The sequence below is a fragment of the Coregonus lavaretus genome, assembly GCF_964263955.1.
Source record: "Coregonus lavaretus genome assembly, chromosome: 1".
In the NCBI taxonomy this organism is placed as follows: Eukaryota; Metazoa; Chordata; class Actinopteri; order Salmoniformes; family Salmonidae; genus Coregonus; species Coregonus lavaretus.
The window spans coordinates 27070672-27091206 of NC_139988.1; the positions used below are offsets into that span (position 1 = coordinate 27070672).

At 46.6% G+C, this 20535-nt stretch overlaps 1 protein-coding gene across 1 annotated transcript in view; it reads left to right on the forward strand.

Moving 5' to 3' along the window:
* Positions 1-20535, forward strand: part of LOC311132918 (slit homolog 1 protein-like) — a gene marked incomplete at its 5' end in the record, with an annotated part of 150045 nt that overhangs the window by 119544 nt on the left and 9966 nt on the right. The window contains 11 exons of the mRNA XM_084166303.1: positions 3732-3757; positions 3803-3947; positions 4156-4230; positions 4362-4505; positions 4790-4933; positions 5131-5297; positions 6350-6482; positions 9211-9279; positions 9367-9438; positions 9580-9651; positions 14063-14134. Of these exons, the coding sequence (XP_084022429.1) occupies positions 3732-3757; positions 3803-3947; positions 4156-4230; positions 4362-4505; positions 4790-4933; positions 5131-5297; positions 6350-6482; positions 9211-9279; positions 9367-9438; positions 9580-9651; positions 14063-14134 (1119 nt within the window). The remainder of the gene's footprint in view (positions 1-3731; positions 3758-3802; positions 3948-4155; positions 4231-4361; positions 4506-4789; positions 4934-5130; positions 5298-6349; positions 6483-9210; positions 9280-9366; positions 9439-9579; positions 9652-14062; positions 14135-20535) is intronic.

Here is a 20535-nt window from a genome sequence, read left to right on the forward strand (position 1 = left end):
TCTCTCTCTCTCTCTCTCTCTCTCTTGCTCCCCCTCCCCCTCTATCTCTCTCTCTGTCACTCCTCTTGTCTCAATGAAAGTTAAGTTACTCTGCTGGATCAAAGAACGTCCTGAAACTTTCATTGTTTCCTGTGTAGCAGGAAATGACATTTTCTTCCGTTTGTCCACTTCGCTCTGTAATGAGCATCATTAGACTTCACTCATCATCAGTACAAGGTTTCCTGTCTGTCTGAGCTGTTTGTCTCAGAGTCCAAAAGAGACAAGTAAGGCAGTCTGTATTGTAGAAGCAGAACATAGAATGACTAACATGGAACAACATGTCTGAGTCACACCTGCTCCAACTCAGACAGCCTCAGGAGCTGTGGAGAGAAATCTACTTTAGTCTATTGAGATGAAGGAAAGGAGATGAGGAGAAGAAGCTACTTTAGTCTATTAAGATGAAGGAAAGGAGATGAGGAGAGGAAGCTACTTTAGTCTATTGAGATGAAGGAAAGGAGATGAGGAGAGAAAGCTACTTTAGTCTACTGAGATGAAGGAAAGGAGATGAGGAGAGAAATCTACTTTAGTCTATTGAGATGAAGGAAAGGAGATGAGGAGAGAAATCTACATTAGTCTATTGAGGTGAAGGAAAGGAGATGAGGAGTGAAAGCTACTTTAGTCTATTGAGATGAAGGAAAGGAGATGAGGAGAGGAAGCTACTTTAGTCTACTGAGATGAAGGAAAGGAGATGAGGAGAGAAAGCTACTTTAGTCTATTGAGGTGAAGGAAAGGAGATGAGGAGTGAAAGCTACTTTAGTCTATTGAGATGAAGGAAAGGAGATGAGGAGAGGAAGCTACTTTAGTCTATTGAGATGAAGGAAAGGAGATGAGGAGAGAAATCTACTTTAGTCTATTGAGATGAAGGAAAGGAGATGAGGAGAGAAAGCTACTTTAGTCTATTGAGATGAAGTAAAGGAGATGAGGAGAGGAAGCTACTTTAGTCTATTGAGATGAAGGAAAGGAGATGAGGAGAGAAAGCTACTTTAGTCTATTGAGATGAAGGAAAGGAGATGAGGAGAGGAATCTACTTTAGTCTACTGAGATGAAGGAAAGGAGATGAGGAGAGGAAGTTACTTTAGTCAATTGAGATGAAGGAAAGGAGATGAGGAGAGGAAGCTACTTTAGTCTACTGAGATGAAGGAAAGGAGATGAGGAGAGGAAGCTACTTTAGTATATTGAAATGAAGGAAAGGAAATGAGGAGAGGAAGCTACTTTAGTATATTGAGATGAAGGAAAGGAGATAAGGAGAGAAAGCTACTTTAGTCTATTGAGATGAAGGAAAGGAGATGAGGAGAGGAATCTACTTTAGTCTACTGAGATGAAGGAAAGGAGATGAGGAGAGGAAGTTACTTTAGTCAATTGAGATGAAGGAAAGGAGATGAGGAGAGGAAGCTACTTTAGTCTACTGAGATGAAGGAAAGGAGATGAGGAGAGGAAGCTACTTTAGTATATTGAAATGAAGGAAAGGAAATGAGGAGAGGAAGCTACTTTAGTCTACTGAGATGAAGGAAAGGAGATGAGGAGAGGAAGCTACTTTAGTATATTGAAATGAAGGAAAGGAAATGAGGAGAGGAAGCTACTTTAGTATATTGAGATGAAGGAAAGGAGATGAGGAGAGAAAGCTACTTTAGTCTATTGAGATGAAGGAAAGGAGATGAGGAGAGGAATCTACTTTAGTCTACTGAGATGAAGGAAAGGAGATGAGGAGAGGAAGTTACTTTAGTCAATTGAGATGAAGGAAAGGAGATGAGGAGAGGAAGCTACTTTAGTCTACTGAGATGAAGGAAAGGAGATGAGGAGAGGAAGCTACTTTAGTATATTGAAATGAAGGAAAGGAAATGAGGAGAGGAAGCTACTTTAGTATATTGAGATGAAGGAAAGGAAATGAGGAGAGGACGTTACTTGACTTCACGCATAGGAAGTGGATATGCATGGATGCGCATCACAATGGTAAAATTGGAGACACTCGTCATTTTTGGTTATTATTGACACGGCAGCGCTACCGTAGCTAGCAAAATAGTGTAGAAGTGATTGCTAACGAACTGTAAACCGTTTTCGCTGGCTAGTTAAGCATCTTGGCTAACTATGAGATAAACAATTAACTTATTTATCACTAATTAGACATGGCAAATCTATTTGCTAGCAAGCGTGATGGTCTCCAGAACGGCAAGGTGTCTCCAGCAATGTTGAATTTTTGACGTTCTATGACGTCTCCACTTTCCAGCCTCTGTCTGTCTGTGGCTCTGGGTGCTCTACTCTTTACAGTGGCACGATGACATCATCCCTAAACTTCACTTAGGGGTTGGGCTGAGCGTGCGAGCGAGCGCTATGGAACACAGGACACAGAACACTAACTAACAAAAGAACACTGAGCCATCCTCTCTGAGTGAGACACACACACACAGACAGACACACACACATTGAGTGGCTGCTAGTGCCTCTCCATTATTGAGTAGTTGTGATGTAAGCGGCTCCAGGCTCTCTGGTACATACACCTCTATTCATAGACAGAGAGGAGAGAGGGGAGAGGAGAGAGGAGAGAGGGAGAGGAGAGAGGGAGAGGAGAGAGGGAGAGGAGACAGGGAGAGAGGGAGAGGAGAGAGGGAGAGGAGAGAGGGAGAGAGGGAGAGGAGAGAGGGAGAGGAGAGAGAGAGAGAGAGGGAGAGGGGAGAGGAGAGAGGGGAGAGGGAGAGGAGCGAGGGAAAAAAATAGGAAGTAGAAGTGCACACCCCTCTGACGTCGTTCCTGAATCCTCTATCCCTCCCTCCGCCTCTCCCACGTACTCTCCATTGCCTTCACCTCTCATATTCATCACACTCATCTTCCCATGCGCCGCAGCCACTCCCCTCCTTTCCCACCTGTCTTCCTTCCCTTCCATCTCTCATCCCACTCTCTCTCTCTTTCTCCATCTCTCCCTCTCCTTTAAACACTTCACTTCCTCCCTGGCCTGTACTCTAGGGTCCTCTCTGCTAGACTGCCCAAATCCTCTCTGACATCTCACCCTTCTCTCCCGCCTCTCCCCGCCTCTCCCCACCTCTCCCCACCTCTCTCCATCTCCATCTCTCCTAATATCTCCATCTCCCTCTGGTCTGCATTTTAAGGACCTGCTGTTCTTTTCACACCACTGCTCCCACTAGGTCACATCTCTAAAATAGTACTCATCTCTTCCTTCCGTTTCCCCCGCTCTCTCCCTCTTGGCCTCTCTCGCTCTCCATCCCTCCTTCACTCCTCTTTCCTTTCTCCTCTCTCCCTCCCACTACCCATCTCTCATCTGGTAGTACGTGCCAACCTTTAGGGTCGTGGTAGGCCAGGCGAGAGCTGATCTTTAAAGGCTTTCCCACATCGCACCGAATGTGGATCTAGCGTTCATCTGCCAATCGTTCAGCGCACGGTGTTTTAGGGACCACCCGCTGTAGACGTCTGGCTGCTGACATTTTCACGTGATTCTACATGTAAAATCGGTGCGCACTCGGTTTGCAAATTACGGCTGGCACTCTGTTCAGAGGTGCTAAGTACACTCAGCCAGCAAACACTACTGGTCCGTCTGAACTCTAAGGTGTTTAGGTTCATGATCCTAGATGTGGCCGGCCCTATAGAGTGATTTCCTAAGGCCATAGTAGGCGTAGGCCTGTGTGGCACAGAGTTGGAAGGACGGCTCTATGTGTTGTGTTTGTGTGAGTTTTTTATACCAGTTGGGCGTGTGTTTTTTGTCTTTCAGGTACAGAGTTGTTTTAAAAAAAAGTTGTGTGTTATGTGTCTTCAGGCACCGAGGACGTCCGTCTGAATAATGAGTGTAACAGTGATCCAGTCTGTCCTCCTAAATGTCGCTGTGAGTCCAACGTGGTGGACTGCTCCAACCTACGCCTCAATAAGATACCAGAACACATCCCTTCCTCTACCACTGAACTGTAAGAACACACACACACCAACACACACACACATGCACATACACGCCTCCCTGACACTTGACTGTAAGACATCTGCACCATATTAATCACGCATTTATATCAATGGTTTATCTCTGCAAATGTTTGAATCCTCTTCAGGATTCGCCGCTATGTTGATGTTTCTGCTTCATTCTAACCATGTTCTGTTTTCTCCTATCGCTCTTCCCAGTCGTCTGAACAACAATGACATCAGTACACTGGAGGCTGTAGGAGTCTTCAAGGCCCTCTCCCAGCTCAAAAAGATGTAAGTTGGGGTTTATGTTATGGCTATGGTATCTTATTTACTTAGTCAAAGAAATGGCTCACTGCTGCTTCCAGAAAAAGTTAAAAAGTTCACTAAAAGTATTTTTAATCACTTTAATTTATTTCTTCCAGTAACCTTAGCAACAATAAGATTACAGAGATCGAAGATGGGGTGTTCGAGGGGGCGGGGTCAGTCAACGAGCTCCACCTCACCGCCAATCAGCTGGACTCTGTCCGCAGTGGAATGTTCAAGGGACTGGAGGGACTACGCATGCTGTGAGTAACACACACACACACACACACACACACACACACATACCCAGTGACACAAACAGACACGAACATGAGCACATGCATGCACACACGTAGGCACACACACTCATGCATACATGTATGAGAACATACATGCACAGACACTTAATGTACAATTCTTGCTTGCCAGACTCGTGGGACTCCACACTCGTGAGACTATCCATGTACTAACACACGCGAAATATTTCAGTACACTTCATATCTATTCACACTGGTATATGTCACTTAAGCTGTTCTCTCTATTCCAGAATGTTGAGGAACAACAAGATCAGCTGTATCCATAACAACAGCTTCACTGGCCTGTACAACGTACGCCTGCTGTCTCTCTATGACAACCAGCTAACTACCATCACCCCTGGAGCCTTCGATACCCTGCAGACACTGTCTACACTGTAAGACACACACACACACACACACACACATACACACACTGCAGGTTAAAGCATAATTGGTGTAATTATTAAGTCTGGTACTGACACACACACTCTGTCTCTCTCTCTATCTCTCTCTCTCTCTCTCTCTCTCTCTCTCTCTCTCTTCTCTCTCTCTCTCTCTCTCTCTCTCTCTCTCTCTCTCTCTCTGTCATCAGTAACCTCCTTGCTAACTCCTTCAACTGTGACTGTCGTCTGGCCTGGCTTGGTGATTGGCTGAGAAGCAGGAAGATCGTCACGGGCAACCCACGATGCCAGCGCCCTGCCTTCCTCAAGGAGATCCCACTACAGGACGTGGCACTGCCTGACTTCCGCTGTGAAGAGGGTGAGTTACGGTCAACACACACACACACTCTAGCACACAGTTCTGCTTTCATGGGGGGTTACGAGTTCGGCTCATGCCAACCTCTTCAAGTTTTTTTTATTTTTGCCATGTACTGTCCCTTTAAGATAAAGGTAATTACTTATTGATGTCCACCATTGTGTGGGAGGTAAATTAACCAGCTGGGACTGGACTGATAGAACATTCTGCCCCAATATCTCACTCCTCTTTCTTTCAAAGTCAAAAGGTGCTTGAATGTGACTCAAGGTAATCGACTGTCTTTGTAAAAGTATTTTGTTATTTTGTTTACCAACTGATTTCACACTCAGCAGTACCTAGGCTTCTGATCGATGCTTATGACACACACACACACACACTTAGCAGTACCTAAGCCTGTGGTCGATGCTGGCTGAGTGGTGGTATTGAGCTGTTGGCTGTATTGACCAGTGAAGCTGCTTGCTGCTGAGAATTAATGCTAGCTCTGTCTTTGTCTCTCCAGCTTTCTTCTGTTCTCTCAATCTATCCTCTCTTTTCCTCTGTTCTCTCTCTCTCTCTCTCTCTCTCTCTCTCTCTCTCTCTCTCTCTCTCTCTCTCGCTCTCTCTCTCTCTCTATCTATCTATCTATCCTCTCTTTTCCTCTCTGATCGATATCACGTTAGTCTGACAAGTGGATGCTCTCCTCTCCACATTTTCTTCTTCTCCTCATCTCTCACTCCTCTGTCTGCAATTATCTTTTGTTCACATTTAAATGCAACTATGGTGTTTTTCACTTCATCTGTGTCCATCTCTCAACCCCTCCCTCTCCCCCTCTCTACCTCCCCTTCCCCCTCATATCGCTCTTCCTCACACCCCTGTCCCTCCTTATCTCCCCCCTTTCCCACCCCCATCTCTCTATCTGTGTTCCTCGCCCAATCTGTTTTGTTCTTAGACTTTGATAAATTGTTAGTGATAATTGTATGTCTCTGTGTTTAAGTGTGTCACTCAAAGCCATTTGAATAATCACCCCTGCCGCCTTCTCCCCCCTTCTCCATCTCTCTCTCTCCCTCTCTCTCCAGGTGTGGAGGAGACGAGCTGTGTGCCCAGGCCTCAGTGTCCCAGTGAGTGTACTTGTCTGGAGACCGTGGTACGCTGCAGTAACAAACACCTCCGTGCACTGCCCAAAGGCATCCCCAGAAACATCACCGAACTGTGAGTTCCTCCGCAGAACATCAAACATTTCAATGAAATCAGGTTGAACTTTATGGACATGAGCAGATTGTAGCAATGTAGTCAACGCAGAAAGAGAGAGACAGGCAGAAAGAGAGAGAGAGACAGGCAGAAAGAGAGAGAGAGACAGGCAGAAAGAGAGAGAGAGACAGGCAGAAAGAGAGAGAGAGACAGGCAGAAAGAGAGAGAGAGACAGGCAGAAAGAGAGAGAGAGACAGGCAGAAAGAGAAAGAGACAGGCAGAAAGAGAGAGAGACAGGCAGAAAGAGAGAGAGACAGGCAGAAAGAGAGAGAGAGACAGGCAGAAAGAGAGAGAGCGAGATAGAAAGAGAGGAAAACGTTGGAGTTGTTCTCTCAGACATTCCTCTCTGCTCCCAGAGGCCCCCAGGCCTAACACTGATGTCACTCTCGCTATGAGGCCCAAGGACTGTGAGTGTGTGCGCGTGTGCGTGTGTGTGTGGTCCCCAGCAGCAAGAGGACATTTTAATGAGAAGGTTTTGTTGGGATGGGTCTGAACTTCCTCCACTTCTCCGCAGGATACACACACACACACACACACGCGCACGCACGCACGCACACACACACACACACACACACACACACACACACACACACACACACACACACACACACACACACACACACACACGCACAGGCTGTTATTGTCGTAGTAGGTGTGACCAGGTGTCCCATGCTTTCATCTGTTCATCCGTAGAGTGTGCTGCTCCAACACTATCATTACTGAAACTACTGTAACCCCTGCACACACACACACACACACACACACACACACACACATACACACACAAACACACAGTCTTTAGCCATATAACGCTCCACCGTTATTACCCCATCTCTATGCCCTCTCTGCCCCCACCTTACCCCACCTCTCAACACTCACACACACTGTCATTACCCCATCACCTTCACCTCCGTAACCCTAGGCCTCTCATCCCTCAGGGCAGCATAGAACAATAGCAGAAGACCTCAATGTTCCAGTAGAGATTTGATGTGGGGGGTGGGAGGGTGTCCATGGTAGTTACACTCTTTTCCCTTTGACAGCAGAGGGAGGGGGAGATAGGTAGTGAGGGGTGTGGGTGGAGGAGTGGTGAGGGAGGGGGAGATAGGTAGAGAGGGGTGTGGGTGGAGGAGTGGTGAGGGAGGGGGAGATAGTTAGAGAGGGGTGTGGGTGGAGGAGTGGTGAGGGAGGGGGAGATAGGTAGTGAGGGGTGTGGGTGGAGGAGTGGTGAGGGAGGGGGAGATAGGTAGTGAGGGGTGTGGGTGGAGGAGTGGTGAGGGAGGGGGAGATAGGTAGAGAGGGGTGTGGGTGGAGGAGTGGTGAGGGAGGGGGAGATAGGTAGTGAGGGGTGTGGGTGGAGGAGTGGTGAGGGAGGGGGAGATAGGTAGAGAGGGGTGTGGGTGGAGGAGTGGTGAGGTAGGGGGAGATAGGTAGTGAGGGGTGTGGGTGGAGGAGTGGTGAGGGAGGGGAAGATAGTTAGAGAGGGGTGTGGGTGGAAGAGTTGTGAGGGAGGGGAAGATAGGTAGAGAGGGGTGTGGGTGGAGGAGTGGTGAGGGAGGGGCGATAGGTAGTGAGGGGTGTGGGTGGAGGAGTGGTGAGGGAGGGGAGATAGGTAGTGAGGGATATGGGTGGAGGAGTGGTGAGGGAGGGGGAGATAGGTAGTGAGGGGTGTGGGTGGAGGAGTGGTGAGGGAGGGGAAGATAGTTAGAGAGGGGTGTGGGTGGAAGAGTTGTGAGGGAGGGGAAGATAGGTAGAGAGGGGTGTGGGTGGAGGAGTGGTGAGGGAGGGGAGATAGGTAGTGAGGGGTGTGGGTGGAGGAGTGGTGAGGGAGGGGAGATAGTTAGAGAGGGGTGTGGGTGGAGGAGTTGTGAGGGAGGGGAAGATAGGTAGAGAGGGGTGTGGGTGGAGGAGTGGTGAGGGAGGGGAGATAGGTAGTGAGGGATATGGGTGGAGGAGTGGTGAGGGAGAGGGAGATAGGTAGTGAGGGGTGTGGGTGGAGGAGTGGTGAGGGAGGGGGAGATAGTTAGAGAGGGGTGTGGGTGGAGGAGTGGTGAGGGAGGGGGAGATAGGTAGTGAGGGGTGTGGGTGGAGGAGTGGTGAGGGAGGGGGAGATAGGTAGAGAGGGGTGTGGGTGGAGGAGTGGTGAGGGGGGGGATAGGTAGTGAGGGGTGTGGGTGGAGGAGTGGTGAGGGAGGGGGAGATAGGTAGTGAGGGGTGTGGGTGGAGGAGTGGTGAGGGAGGGGGAGATAGGTAGTGAGGGGTGTGGGTGGAGGAGTGGTGAGGGAGGGGAAGATAGGTAGTGAGGGGTGTGGGTGGAGGAGTGGTAAGGGAGGGGGAGATAGGTAGTGAGGGGTGTGGGTGGAGGAGTGGTGAGGGAGGGGGAGATAGGTAGTGAGGGGTGTGGGTGGAGGAGTGGTGAGGGAGGGGGAGATAGGTAGAGAGGGGTGTGGGTGGAGGAGTGGTGAGGGAGGGGAGATAGGTAGTGAGGGGTGTGGGTGGAGGAGTGGTGAGGGAGGGGGAGATAGGTAGAGAGGGGTGTGGGTGGAGGAGTGGTGAGGGAGGGGGAGATAGGTAGTGAGGGGTGTGGGTGGAGGAGTGGTGAGGGAGGGGGAGATAGGTAGTGAGGCTGAGCTCTGAATGCTGGCATTTCACACAAGTATTAAACTCTGAATGTCTGTCTGTCTCTCCACAGGTATCTAGACGGGAACCAGTTCAGCGTGGTGCCAAAGGAACTGTCTACCTTCAAATACCTCCAGTTAGTGTGAGTGTGTCTTCCTGACCAACTTTTATACTTACCTGGTGTTATTTGTCAGTGTGTGATTTAACAGTGTGTTCTGTTCTCTTCCAGAGACCTGAGTAACAACAAGATCAACTCTCTAACCAACTCTTCATTCTCCAACATGAGTCAGCTCACCACACTGTAAGCACTGATCGGTCCACCTGTCCACCTATCCACTATGAGAGCATTGAACACAAAATCACAACTCTTTCGTTTTCCAGGATCTGTTTTAACATGAGAGATTGCTGTTACTGTATAATCACTGTTTCTTACTCATTCCAGGATCCTGAGTTACAACTCTCTGCGCTGCATCCCCAGTCTGGCCTTTGGTGGACTACGCTCCCTTCGACTGCTGTGAGTGCCTTTTCCTATCCTGTCTCTGTGTGCATGCCTGTGTGTGTGTGTGTGTGTGTGTGTGTGTGTGTGTGTGTGTGCATGCCTGTGTGTGTGGGTGTGTGTGTGTGTGTGTGTGTGTTGGCGAGGCTGTATAGTTGTAGAGGACAGAGCAGATGTTGAGAATGGTAGAGTGACTCCAGTGAAGCTGTTCTGGACACTATAAACAGCTAGGACATCTCAGAAGACATACACCGCCCAGTCCAGTCCAGTCCAGCCCTAACACCTCTTATCCTACAAACACACATATTAAAGTATTTCCCTGTACTTTCTACATGGCAGTGAAAGACGGTTGATGAAGTTTTGGTGATCAGGCTGGCAAAAAACATTAAACATGTTTGTAAAATAAAAAGCACGAATGTATCATCCATTTCAAAATGCTATATTACTAATACATGAGGTTTCACTGATGGTAGTAAGCTTTGGATCAGCGCGTCTGCAAACATTTTGCCTAAATGACTGTACATGGAACGGACCGAGGGATGATGCAAGTCTGCTCTGCTGCCAACGATCCAGTCACTCATTTACTCCAACTGTAATTGAAAAACAGTAACGTTATGGGAGAGAGAGACAGAGGAGAGACCTGGCCAAAATATGTCTGGCTCGATGGATAGAGGGAGAGAAGAGAGGGAGGGAGAGAGAGATGTGGGGTAAGAGAGACAAAGGGAGAGATGGGAAACAGTGAAGCCTAGTCCAAGTTGTCACTGTTCCTCTCTATTAATTTGGGGAAGCTAAAAAGCCATCTGCTGTGTACAACGTCTCAATGGAGAGAGAGACATAGAGAGCGAGAGAGAGAGAGAGAGAGAGCGTACAACGGCTCAATGGAGAGAGAGCGAGAGAGAGCGCGAGCGAGTGAGAGACAGATGGAGAGGTTAGTATTATGGGCTGTATGCAATGGAGTGTGTGAGCTGGAATCTTATTTACAACAGAAGACTTAGCCCTGTTAGCACTTTTAGCTGAAGCCTTTAGCTCAGGGAGCTAATGCAAGTCTTCAAGCCTCAAGCCAAGGTTGTTATCAGGGAGCTAACGCAAGTCTTCAAGCCTCAAGCCAAGGTTGTTATCAGGGAGCTAACGCAAGGCTTCAAGCATCAAACCAAGGTTACTTATCAGGAAGATAACGCATGTCTTCAAGACTCAAGCCAAGGTTACTTATCAGGGAGCTAACGCAAGTCTTCAAGCCTCAGGGTTACTTATCATGCTATTGCAGTTCAGCAGCAGACTTGTCAGACTTCCAAGTGTTTTACCAGGCAGTCTTTCACTGCTCACAACAAAGAACTACACAAAGCTGCTTTTTACTGCAGAATAAGACTCAGCCTTCATGATCATTAGGAAACACAAAGCCTTGGTCCTGTTTTTACCAGCAGAATCACAGTGCAGCTGAATGATCATTAGTTCATACTGTATTTCAGCTCCCAGCCGCTGGCTTTGATCTTAATGAAGCTATACGGCCGCGACTCCTGGTACATTTCACTCACGCGCCATATAAGTCTGCTTCATTTGTAACTTATACCCTATGTTAGTATGCAGACGCCCCCTCACACACACACGAACACACACACACACCCCTCCTCTCTGTCTAGGACCACCCTATTGTCTCAGTTGAACAGGAGTCAGAAATGAAACAGAAAACTTTGATGTCTTTACTGCTGGTCTGATCAATCAAATCCCTCCTATAAAATGTCAATTGGTACCTCGCTCTTTCTTTTCTGAAAGGGAGGAGAGATAGAGAGGCTCTGAAGGCGAGACGTTTAATAGTTTTAACTGTAAGACTCTAAAAGGGGTTCAGAGTTCAAAGTTGGCAGGTTTTAGTCTGCCCTTCACAGAAAGCACACTGAGGTGCCAAAAGTTTAATTATAACACACACACACACACACACACACACACACACACACACACCCCTTCGGCTTTACAGACTAGTAAAAACATTTAGGAATCATTAGCGCACACAGCTTCAAACAGGCTAAGGGTCTGGCATGGATGTGGTTTGGGATGTGTGTGTGTGCGTATGTGTGTGTGTGTGTGTGTGTGTGTATATGCGTGTGTGTCTGTGCCTGTGTGTGTGATGATTATTGTGGTTTTGGTTGAGGATTAATAAGCTGATAATTGGCCTGCTGGGTATTAGGTGTGTGTGTGTGTGTGTGTGTGTGTGTGTGTGTGTGTGTGTTGGGTATTAGGTGTGAAGGGAGTGTGTCAAGACAGCGCCAGTGTGTGGCCAAGAAGTATGGGGTGAGAAAGAGAAATTGAGAGAAAATGAAAGAGAGACTTCAAAACTGCGGCCCAATCAACAAAGGTTTTAGAAAGAAAGACAGTCAAAGACAGAGAGAAAGAGAAATAAATGTAGAGACAGAGAGTTAAAGGAAGAGACGTGTCATAAAAAGAGAAGGCTGGGAGAGCGCTGTGTGCCGGTGTGTTAGTAAAGATCATGTTTCTCTAACAGAGACTCCCTGGCTCCTCTCCTCCCCTCTCATCTCTCTCTCTCTCTCTGAGACAGTGCTACTGGCCAACTGCCCACTGTAAATCTTTCTCCTGCCCATACCCTCACCCCTAACCCGCTGCCTTGGTTAGGGGTATACGTGTTCAGTCAGCAGGGGCTATAGCGTAGGAGTGGATACATTATTGGGTCGGAGGGTACAGAGCTGGAATAAATCAAGTCTGCCATTTTAAAGTGGAAATTACAAACATTAGAAGTCTTTTAAAAAGGTGAATACACTACAATTTGCATTTTGTGCCACTCAGGAAAATTGGCTTCAACAACAGAGTGATCAAATTAAGATAGCACATCTGTACTGAACAGGAAGGTATAGTAATAGTTTGGTCAGTAGAGTATTAGAAGCAGATATCTGGTCTTCAGCCAAAGAGACTGAGACTGTTGCTAATGACCTGACAAAATAGGACAGACATATTAATGTAATGCCATTAAAGCCCGGTGTTTACTGCCATTAACATTTTACATTTTAGTCATTTAGCAGACGCTCTTATTAAGAGCGACTTACAGTTAGTGAGTGCATACATATATTTTTTTCATATTAAGCCTTGTGTGTTTGTGTGTGTGTGTGTGTGTGTGTGTGCGTGTGTGCGTGCGTGCGTGCGGCATGCGTGCGTGCGTGCGTGCGTGTGTGTCTATATATATCGGTTAGCCCAGTGGCTCGTCACCCAATACCCTCATTGAAAGACGAGGAAGGAAGCAGCCCTAGCACTAGGACTCTGACAGACCCCCTTCTGCCCCTCATCCCAACCCCAGACACCAAATCAAATCCAAATCAAATCAAAGTTTATTGATCACGTACACAGATTTGCAGATGTTATAGCAGGTGCAGCAAAATGTTATTACTGCACTGTTTCTAACAGCAATAATAAAAAAAATATATATATATACACATAATCCAGAATTTTTTTTATATATATATATATATATATATATATATATATATATACATATATATAGGATTAGCCATGACTAGAATACATTATATACACCGAGTATACAAAACATATTTCCATGACATTGACTGACCAGGTGAATCCAGGTGAAAGCTATGATCCCTTATTGATGTCACTTATTAATTCCACTTCAACTCAATATTAGGATGTCTTAATGTTTTGTGCACTCAGTGTACATATAAAGTGGATGAAACAGTATGTAAACATTATTAAAAGTGACCAGTGTTCAATGACTCTATGTACATAGGGCAGCAGTCTCTCTGGTGCAGGGTAGAATACCGGGTAGTAGCCGGCTAGAACAGTGACTAAGAACTGTTCACAACTCCTAACTCCCCCTTTCCTCACTCACAGACCCCCCTCATCTTCCCTCACTGCCCCCCTTTAGCTGTCAGAACCCTACCACCCCGTCTGGTAATCACAGCCTAGGCACTCTGCTCAGTACTCAGTTCAGTAACCCAACACCAGCCACTCTGGATTCCACTGCAGCCCTATGTCTGTCTCTGCCAGCCAGCCCTGAGCCCCACATAGCAGCCATAGAGCCAACCTTTCCCCTGCCCAGACCTGCTGCAGAGAAACAGACAGTAAAGCTGCAGTCATTAGAGAGAGAGAGAACTGTAGCTAGCTGATTCACACAGGAGCTAATTCTGACTCCATGTTCGTCATGTTTGTGATTAACTTTTTAGTTTACTAAAAAATCTTCTTCACTCTCTCCATGCACTCCTCTTTCCCTGTAGACTTCAGTGCCACTGCAACTGTAACTCTAACATAAGGACCCTGCATTGTCTGTCTACAGAATCTTCTGAACAAATCTCGACAAAATTTGATCTGACATTTAGGCCGTTTGAACAGAACAGTGTGAGCAGATCTAGTTCACTATTTATTGTTCATTGTTTAATCCTACTCACCTCCCACTCTGTCTGTCATTTCTAAGGTCTCTCCATGGCAACGAAATCTCAGAGCTTCCTGACGGCATCTTCAGTGACGTGGCCTCTCTGTCTCACCTGTGAGTAAACTCACATAAACGCACGCGCACGCGCACACGCACAGACACACACAGACACACACACACACACACACACACACAGGAGCATGCCCAAAACACTCAAACAGACACACATGGGTACTAGTAAAACCAATACACACATGCATACACCTTTCACACACACAAAGAAGTACACACACAAATATTAATCAATTAACAAATACACTTTTCTAAAGCAACACCAGCATCAATAAAAGGTATCACATATAAACAGAACCATCTTGTTTGTTACCATCTGATTGTCCCTTACTGTTTCACCCACTTTCTGAAGACTAACCACACACACACACTTACAGTTGAAGTCGGAAGTTTACATACACTTAGGTTGGAGTCATTAAAACTCGTTTTTCAACCACTCCACAAATTTCTTATTAACAAACTATAGTTTTGGCAAGTCGGTTAGGACATCTACTTTGTGCATGACACAAGTAATATTTCCAACAATTATTTACAGACAGATTATTTCACTTATAATTCACTGTAGCACAATTCCAGTGGGTCAGACGTTTACATACACTAAGTTGACTGTGCCATTAAACAGCTTGGAAAATTCCAGAAAATTATGTCATGGCTTTAGAAGCTTCTGATAGGTTAATTGACATCATTTGAGTCAATTGGAGGTGTACCTGTGGATGTATTTCAAGGCCTACCTTCAAACTCAGTGCCTCTTTGCTTGACATCATGGGAAAATCAAAAGAAATCAGCCAAGACCTCAGAAAATAAATTGTAGACCTCCACAAGTCTGGTTCATCCTTAGGAGCAATTTCCAAATGCCTGAAGGTACCACGTTCATCTGTACAAACAATAGTACGCAAGTATAAACACCATGGGACCACGCAGCCGTCATACCGCTCAGGAAGGAGACGCGTTCTGTGTCCTAGAGATGAACGTACTTTGGTGCGAAAAGTGCAAATCAATCCCAGAACAACAGCAAAGGACCTTGTGAAGATGCTGGAGGAAATAGGTACAAAAGTATCTATATCCACAGTAAAACGAGTCCTATATCGACATAACCTGAAAGGCTGCTCAGCAAGGAAGAAGCCACTGCTCCAAAACCGCCATAAAAAAGCCAGACTACGGTTTGCAACTGCACATGGGGACAAAGATAGTACTTTTTGGAGAAATGTCCTCTGGTCTGATTAAACAAAAATAGAACTGTTTGGCCATAATGACCATCATTATGTTTGGAGGAAAAAGGGGTAGGCTTGCAAGCCGAAAAACACCATCCCAACTGTGAAGCATGGGGGTGGCAGCATCATGCTGTGGGGGTGCTTTGCTGCAGGAGGGACTGGTGCACTTCACAAAATAGATGGCATCATGAGGAAGGAAAATTATGTGGATATATTGAAGCAACATCTCAAGACATCAGTCAGGAAGTTAAAGCTTGGTTGCAAATGGGTCTTCCAAATGGACAATGACCCCAAGCATACTTCCAAAGTTGTGGCAAAATGGCTTAAGGACAGCAAAGTTAAGGTATTGGAGTGGCCATCACAAAGCCCTGACCTCAATCCTATAGAACATTTGTGGGCAGAACTGAAAAGGCGTGTGCGAGCAAGGAGGCCTACAAACCTGAGTCAGTTACACCAGCTCTGTCAGGAGGAATGGGCCAAAATTCACCCAACTTATTGTGGGAAGCTTGTGGAAGGCTACCCGAAACGTTTGACCCAAGTTAAACAATTTAAAGGCAATGCTACCAAATACTAATTGAGTGTATGTAAACTTCTGACCCACTGGGAATGTGATGAAAGAAATAAAAGGTGAAATAAATCATTGTCTCTACTATTATTCTGACATTTCACATTCTTAAAATAAAGTGGTGATCCTAACTGACCTAAAACAGGGAATTTTTACTAGGATTAAATGTCAGGAATTGTGAAACTGTATTTGGCTAAGGTGTATGTAAACGTCCGACTTCAACTGTACGCACTTACGCACACACACACACAGAACTTACACGCACACACACACTTACGCACTTATGAGCACATGCAAACACACACACTTACGCACTTACGTACATGCACACACACACACACACACACACACACACACACACACACACTCACACACAGAGAGGTGGTCTGGGCTGGTAGTGTGTGTGTCAGGGGATGGTGGCTAACAGTAGTCCGTCAGTAGAGCTGTTTGGTGGGCTTCACATCTGCCAAACTCCCCTGGTCAGTCACAGAGCTGTGGTAATGCTACACACAGACCCTTCCACTGTCTCATTTCCATGTGACATCTCCAAAACAAACACACACACATATGTACAACACACACAGACAAACACCTTGTAGGTTTAATAACATTCTTCACAGTCTGTGGGCTTTGAAGGGAGTTTTGGGAGTGTTTGGGTGTGTGTGAGTGTGTGGTAGCATTCAAATCAAATCAAAATCAAATCAAATTGTATTTGCCACATGCGCCGAATACAACAGGTGTAGACCTTACAGTGAAATGCTTACAAGCCCTTAACCAACAATGCAGTTTTAAGAAAAAAATGGATAAGTAAAAAATAAAAATAGCAAATAATTAAAGAGCAGCAGTAAAATAAAATAACAGTAGCGAGGCTATATACAGGAGGTACCGGTACAGAGTCGATGTGTGGGGCACCGGTTAGACATGTCTGTCAGTATGTTTGTGTGTGTTTGTACGTGAGGTTGAAGCAGATCTTTACTCCCAGTGGGGTCCAGGTTGTCTGTCATGTCAAAGCCATCAGCTGTAAATCAATAGGCCTATCCATGTCAGGAGCACAGCGGGCAAGGGAGGAGAGAGGGATGGGAGAAGGAGAGAGAGGGATGGAGAAGGAGAGAGAGAGAGGGATGGGAGGAGAGAGAGGGATGAGAAGGAGAGAGAGGAATGAGAGAAGGAGAGAGAGGGATGGAGAAGGAGAGAGAGGGATGAGAGAAGGAGAGAGAGGGATGAGAGAAGGAGAGAGAGGGATGGAGAAGGAGAGAGCAGGATGGAGAAGGAGAGAGCGGGATGGAGAAGGAGAGAGAGGGATGAGAGAAGGAGAGAGGGGGATGGAGAAGGAGAGAGCGGGATGGAGAAGGAGAGAGCGGGATGGAGAAGGAGAGAGAGGGATGGAGAAGGAGAGAGAGGGATGAGAGAAGGAGAGAGTGGGATGGAGAAGGAGAGAGAGGGATGGAGAAGGAGAGAGCGGGATGGAGAAGGAGAGAGAGGGATGGAGAAGGAGAGAGCGGGATGGAGAAGGAGAGAGAGGGATGGAGAAGGAGAGAGCGGGATGGAGAAGGAGAGAGAGGGATGGAGAAGGAGAGAGAGGGATGGAGAAGGAGAGAGAGGGATGGAGAAGGAGAGAGGGATGAGAGAAGAGGAAATGAGAGGAGAGAAGAGAGTGCAGTGAAGAGAAGAGAAGAAGAGAGGAATGTGAGGGGTATACAAGGGACGATAAGAGAAGAAAGGGGGAGAATACAGAGGAAGGAGGAGAGAGGTCTAGAGGCTTGTCTTAGGTAGAGAGAGGAGAGATATTGCAGGGAGGTAAAAAAAAAAAAAAAAAGATCTAGAGAAAGTTGTGGGGGTTCCTTGTCTTTGGCCTTCATTGATCCACAGTCAAGTGCCTTTCATGTTAGCAGATGTCAGATATCAGCTATTGAACTGGCCTGAAACATGAACCTGTGGTTCTGGGTAATGGAACAGCATCGATCAGGCAGTGTGTGTGTGTGTGACTATGCGTCACTGTGCCTGAATGCATGTTTTTTACAGCATCGATTCAGAAGTAGCCATGACTAGTTGTGTTAAGTTCCCTTTTAGCAACTCAATAACTCCTCCTTTGTCTACACTTTGCATCGACACTTCAACAACATTTGTTCTCCTTTCTCTACTTTAAAATGCCCCCCCCCCCCTTTGTGCAAACAACCTTTCAAGAAGCAGAGGCATAGCTTGTTGGTCCTTTCTAGAAGAGAAAGACTAAGGGGAATTTTCTGACCAGCCCGATTGACAGCCTGAATAGCCAACATCTATAACTGACCCTTACCTTAACTAACCCTAACCTTAATCAAACCCCTAACTTTAACCCTAATCCTAACCATACCCTTAACCTAATTAAATATTGTTTCTCTTTCTAGAAGTACAGTGCTGTAACAGTTGAGAATGTGGCTCTCTGTGTTATCTGAAGGACAGGAGAGACACCTGCTGGTCAGATAGAGCAACTACATCTAGTGAACCTCAGCCTTCATTAGACTCTGAAAACGCATCCTTCTTTCTGCCATGATTAATTGATTGATTGATTCCTCAAGTTGATTGGTGCCAACCCTCTGACTGACCCTTACCTGTCCTTACCCTTAACTTCTGACCCCTCTCCCTCAGGGCTATTGGTGCCAACCCCCTGTACTGTGACTGCCGTCTACGTTGGCTGTCTGACTGGGTGAAGACGGGGTACAAGGAGCCTGGCATAGCCCGCTGTGCCGGACCGACGAGCATGGAGGGCAAGCTGCTGCTCACCACCCCTGCCAAGAAGTTTGAGTGCCATGGTAAGATGGATTAATTCATTTTGTTTAATAAGGAACCAGAGAAGGGCTTAGCGGTTCTCTCAAAAATCTATCAGCTTTTCAGTTTTCATCAGTCCATGTCCCATGCTAATTCTTGTGTAGATCCAGCTATACTGTATACTTCAAAACTAAATGAACAGGAAAGGTAAGCATCATCTAAAATAATAAAATGTGCATGTATAGGTGAGGTGGACAGTGACGTCCTGGCCAAGTGTAACCCGTGCCTGTCCAGTCCGTGTGTCAACCAGGGGATCTGTCACAGTGATCTGGTGGAGATTTACAGGTGCAGCTGTCCTCCTGGATTCAAGGTGAGATCTCACACTAACCCTTTACCTTCTGACTGAGCATGCTTCTGTTCCAGCCCAGCTCTAACACTTACTTAGGCCTATTTAGTTATCGTCTTTGTGGCTGTTGATGTTCGTGACAAGACCTCTCCACTTCTAAAGCCTGTTTTCAGGATGTGCAGGGTTTTGTCCCAGCCTGGCTTTAACACACCTGATTCAATTCATGAAAATTAATTAACTTGAAATTCAATGACACGCATTAACTTGATGTGTTGATGAGTGTAATCAGTTTGTTCACAGACACAGTAGCTCTCCAGGAACAGGGTTGGTTGGTGACCACTGCTCTTTTCTCTGTGTCTGCAGGGTAGGAGCTGTGAAACTGCTCTGAACGCGTGTGTCAGTAACCCCTGTGCCAATGGGGGCACCTGCCTACTAAACGAGGAGGAGGAGGGGGCATACAGCTGTACCTGTCCCCTTGGCTTTGAGGGTCCTACCTGCCAGACCAACATTGATGACTGTGAAGATAACGACTGTGAAAACGGAGCTAACTGTATAGATGGAGTCAACAACTATACCTGCCTCTGTCCTCCTTACTACACAGGTAAGACATTTACATATTCCACTAGACCAGCCTATCACTGTTGAGTGGGCCTATCATGGTTGACTTTTCCATCCTTTGCTTTACCTTGCTATGTAAATGTATCTCTCTCTCTCCAGGGGAGATGTGTGAGGAGATGGAGGATGTGTGTGCTCCAGGTCTCAGTCCGTGTCAACACCAGTCTACCTGTCTCATCAGCTCTACTGGACCTCAGTGAGTACACAATGTCAACCTGTGTGTGTTGTGTGTGTGTGTGTGTGTGTGTGTGTGTGTGTGTGTGTGTGTGTGTGTGTGTGTGTGTGTGTGTGTGTGTGTGTGTGTGTGTGTGTGTGTGTGTGTGTGTGTGTGTGTGTGTGTGTGTGTGTGTGTGTGTGCGCGTGTGTGTCGTGTGCGTGCGTGCGTGCGTGCGTGCGTGCGTGCGTGCGTGCGCGTACGTGCGTGCGTGACTTGAAGATGTGTGTTGGCACCCATACTTAATGCCTAGGCTTAAGCTCAGTGGGCTAACGTTAATGCTAACGTTGTGTGTGTGTTTGCAGGTGTGTGTGTTCTCCGGCTACGTCGGTGATGACTGCAGTGTGGACTATGATGACTGTGAGGAGAATCGCTGTCAGAATGGAGCTCAGTGTGTCAACCAACTCAACGGATACTCCTGCTCCTGCCTCGACGGCTACAGGTGAGGCATACACACAAACCTTAGAACTCACACACAACTTAGAACTCACACACAACTTAGAACTCACACACAACTTAGAACTCACACACAACTTAGAACAGTATCAAGCCATCCGTGCTATAATATGTATTGGTACCACTTCTTCTTATCAGCTGGGAAATTTCTAACATCTGTGCATCTGTCATTTGGACTTACTGATCTCTCTCTCTCTCTCTCTCTCTCTCTTCTCTCTCTCTCTCTCTCTCTCTCTCTCTCTCTCTCTCTCTCTCCTCTCTCTCTCTCTCTCTCTCTCTCTCTCTCTCTCT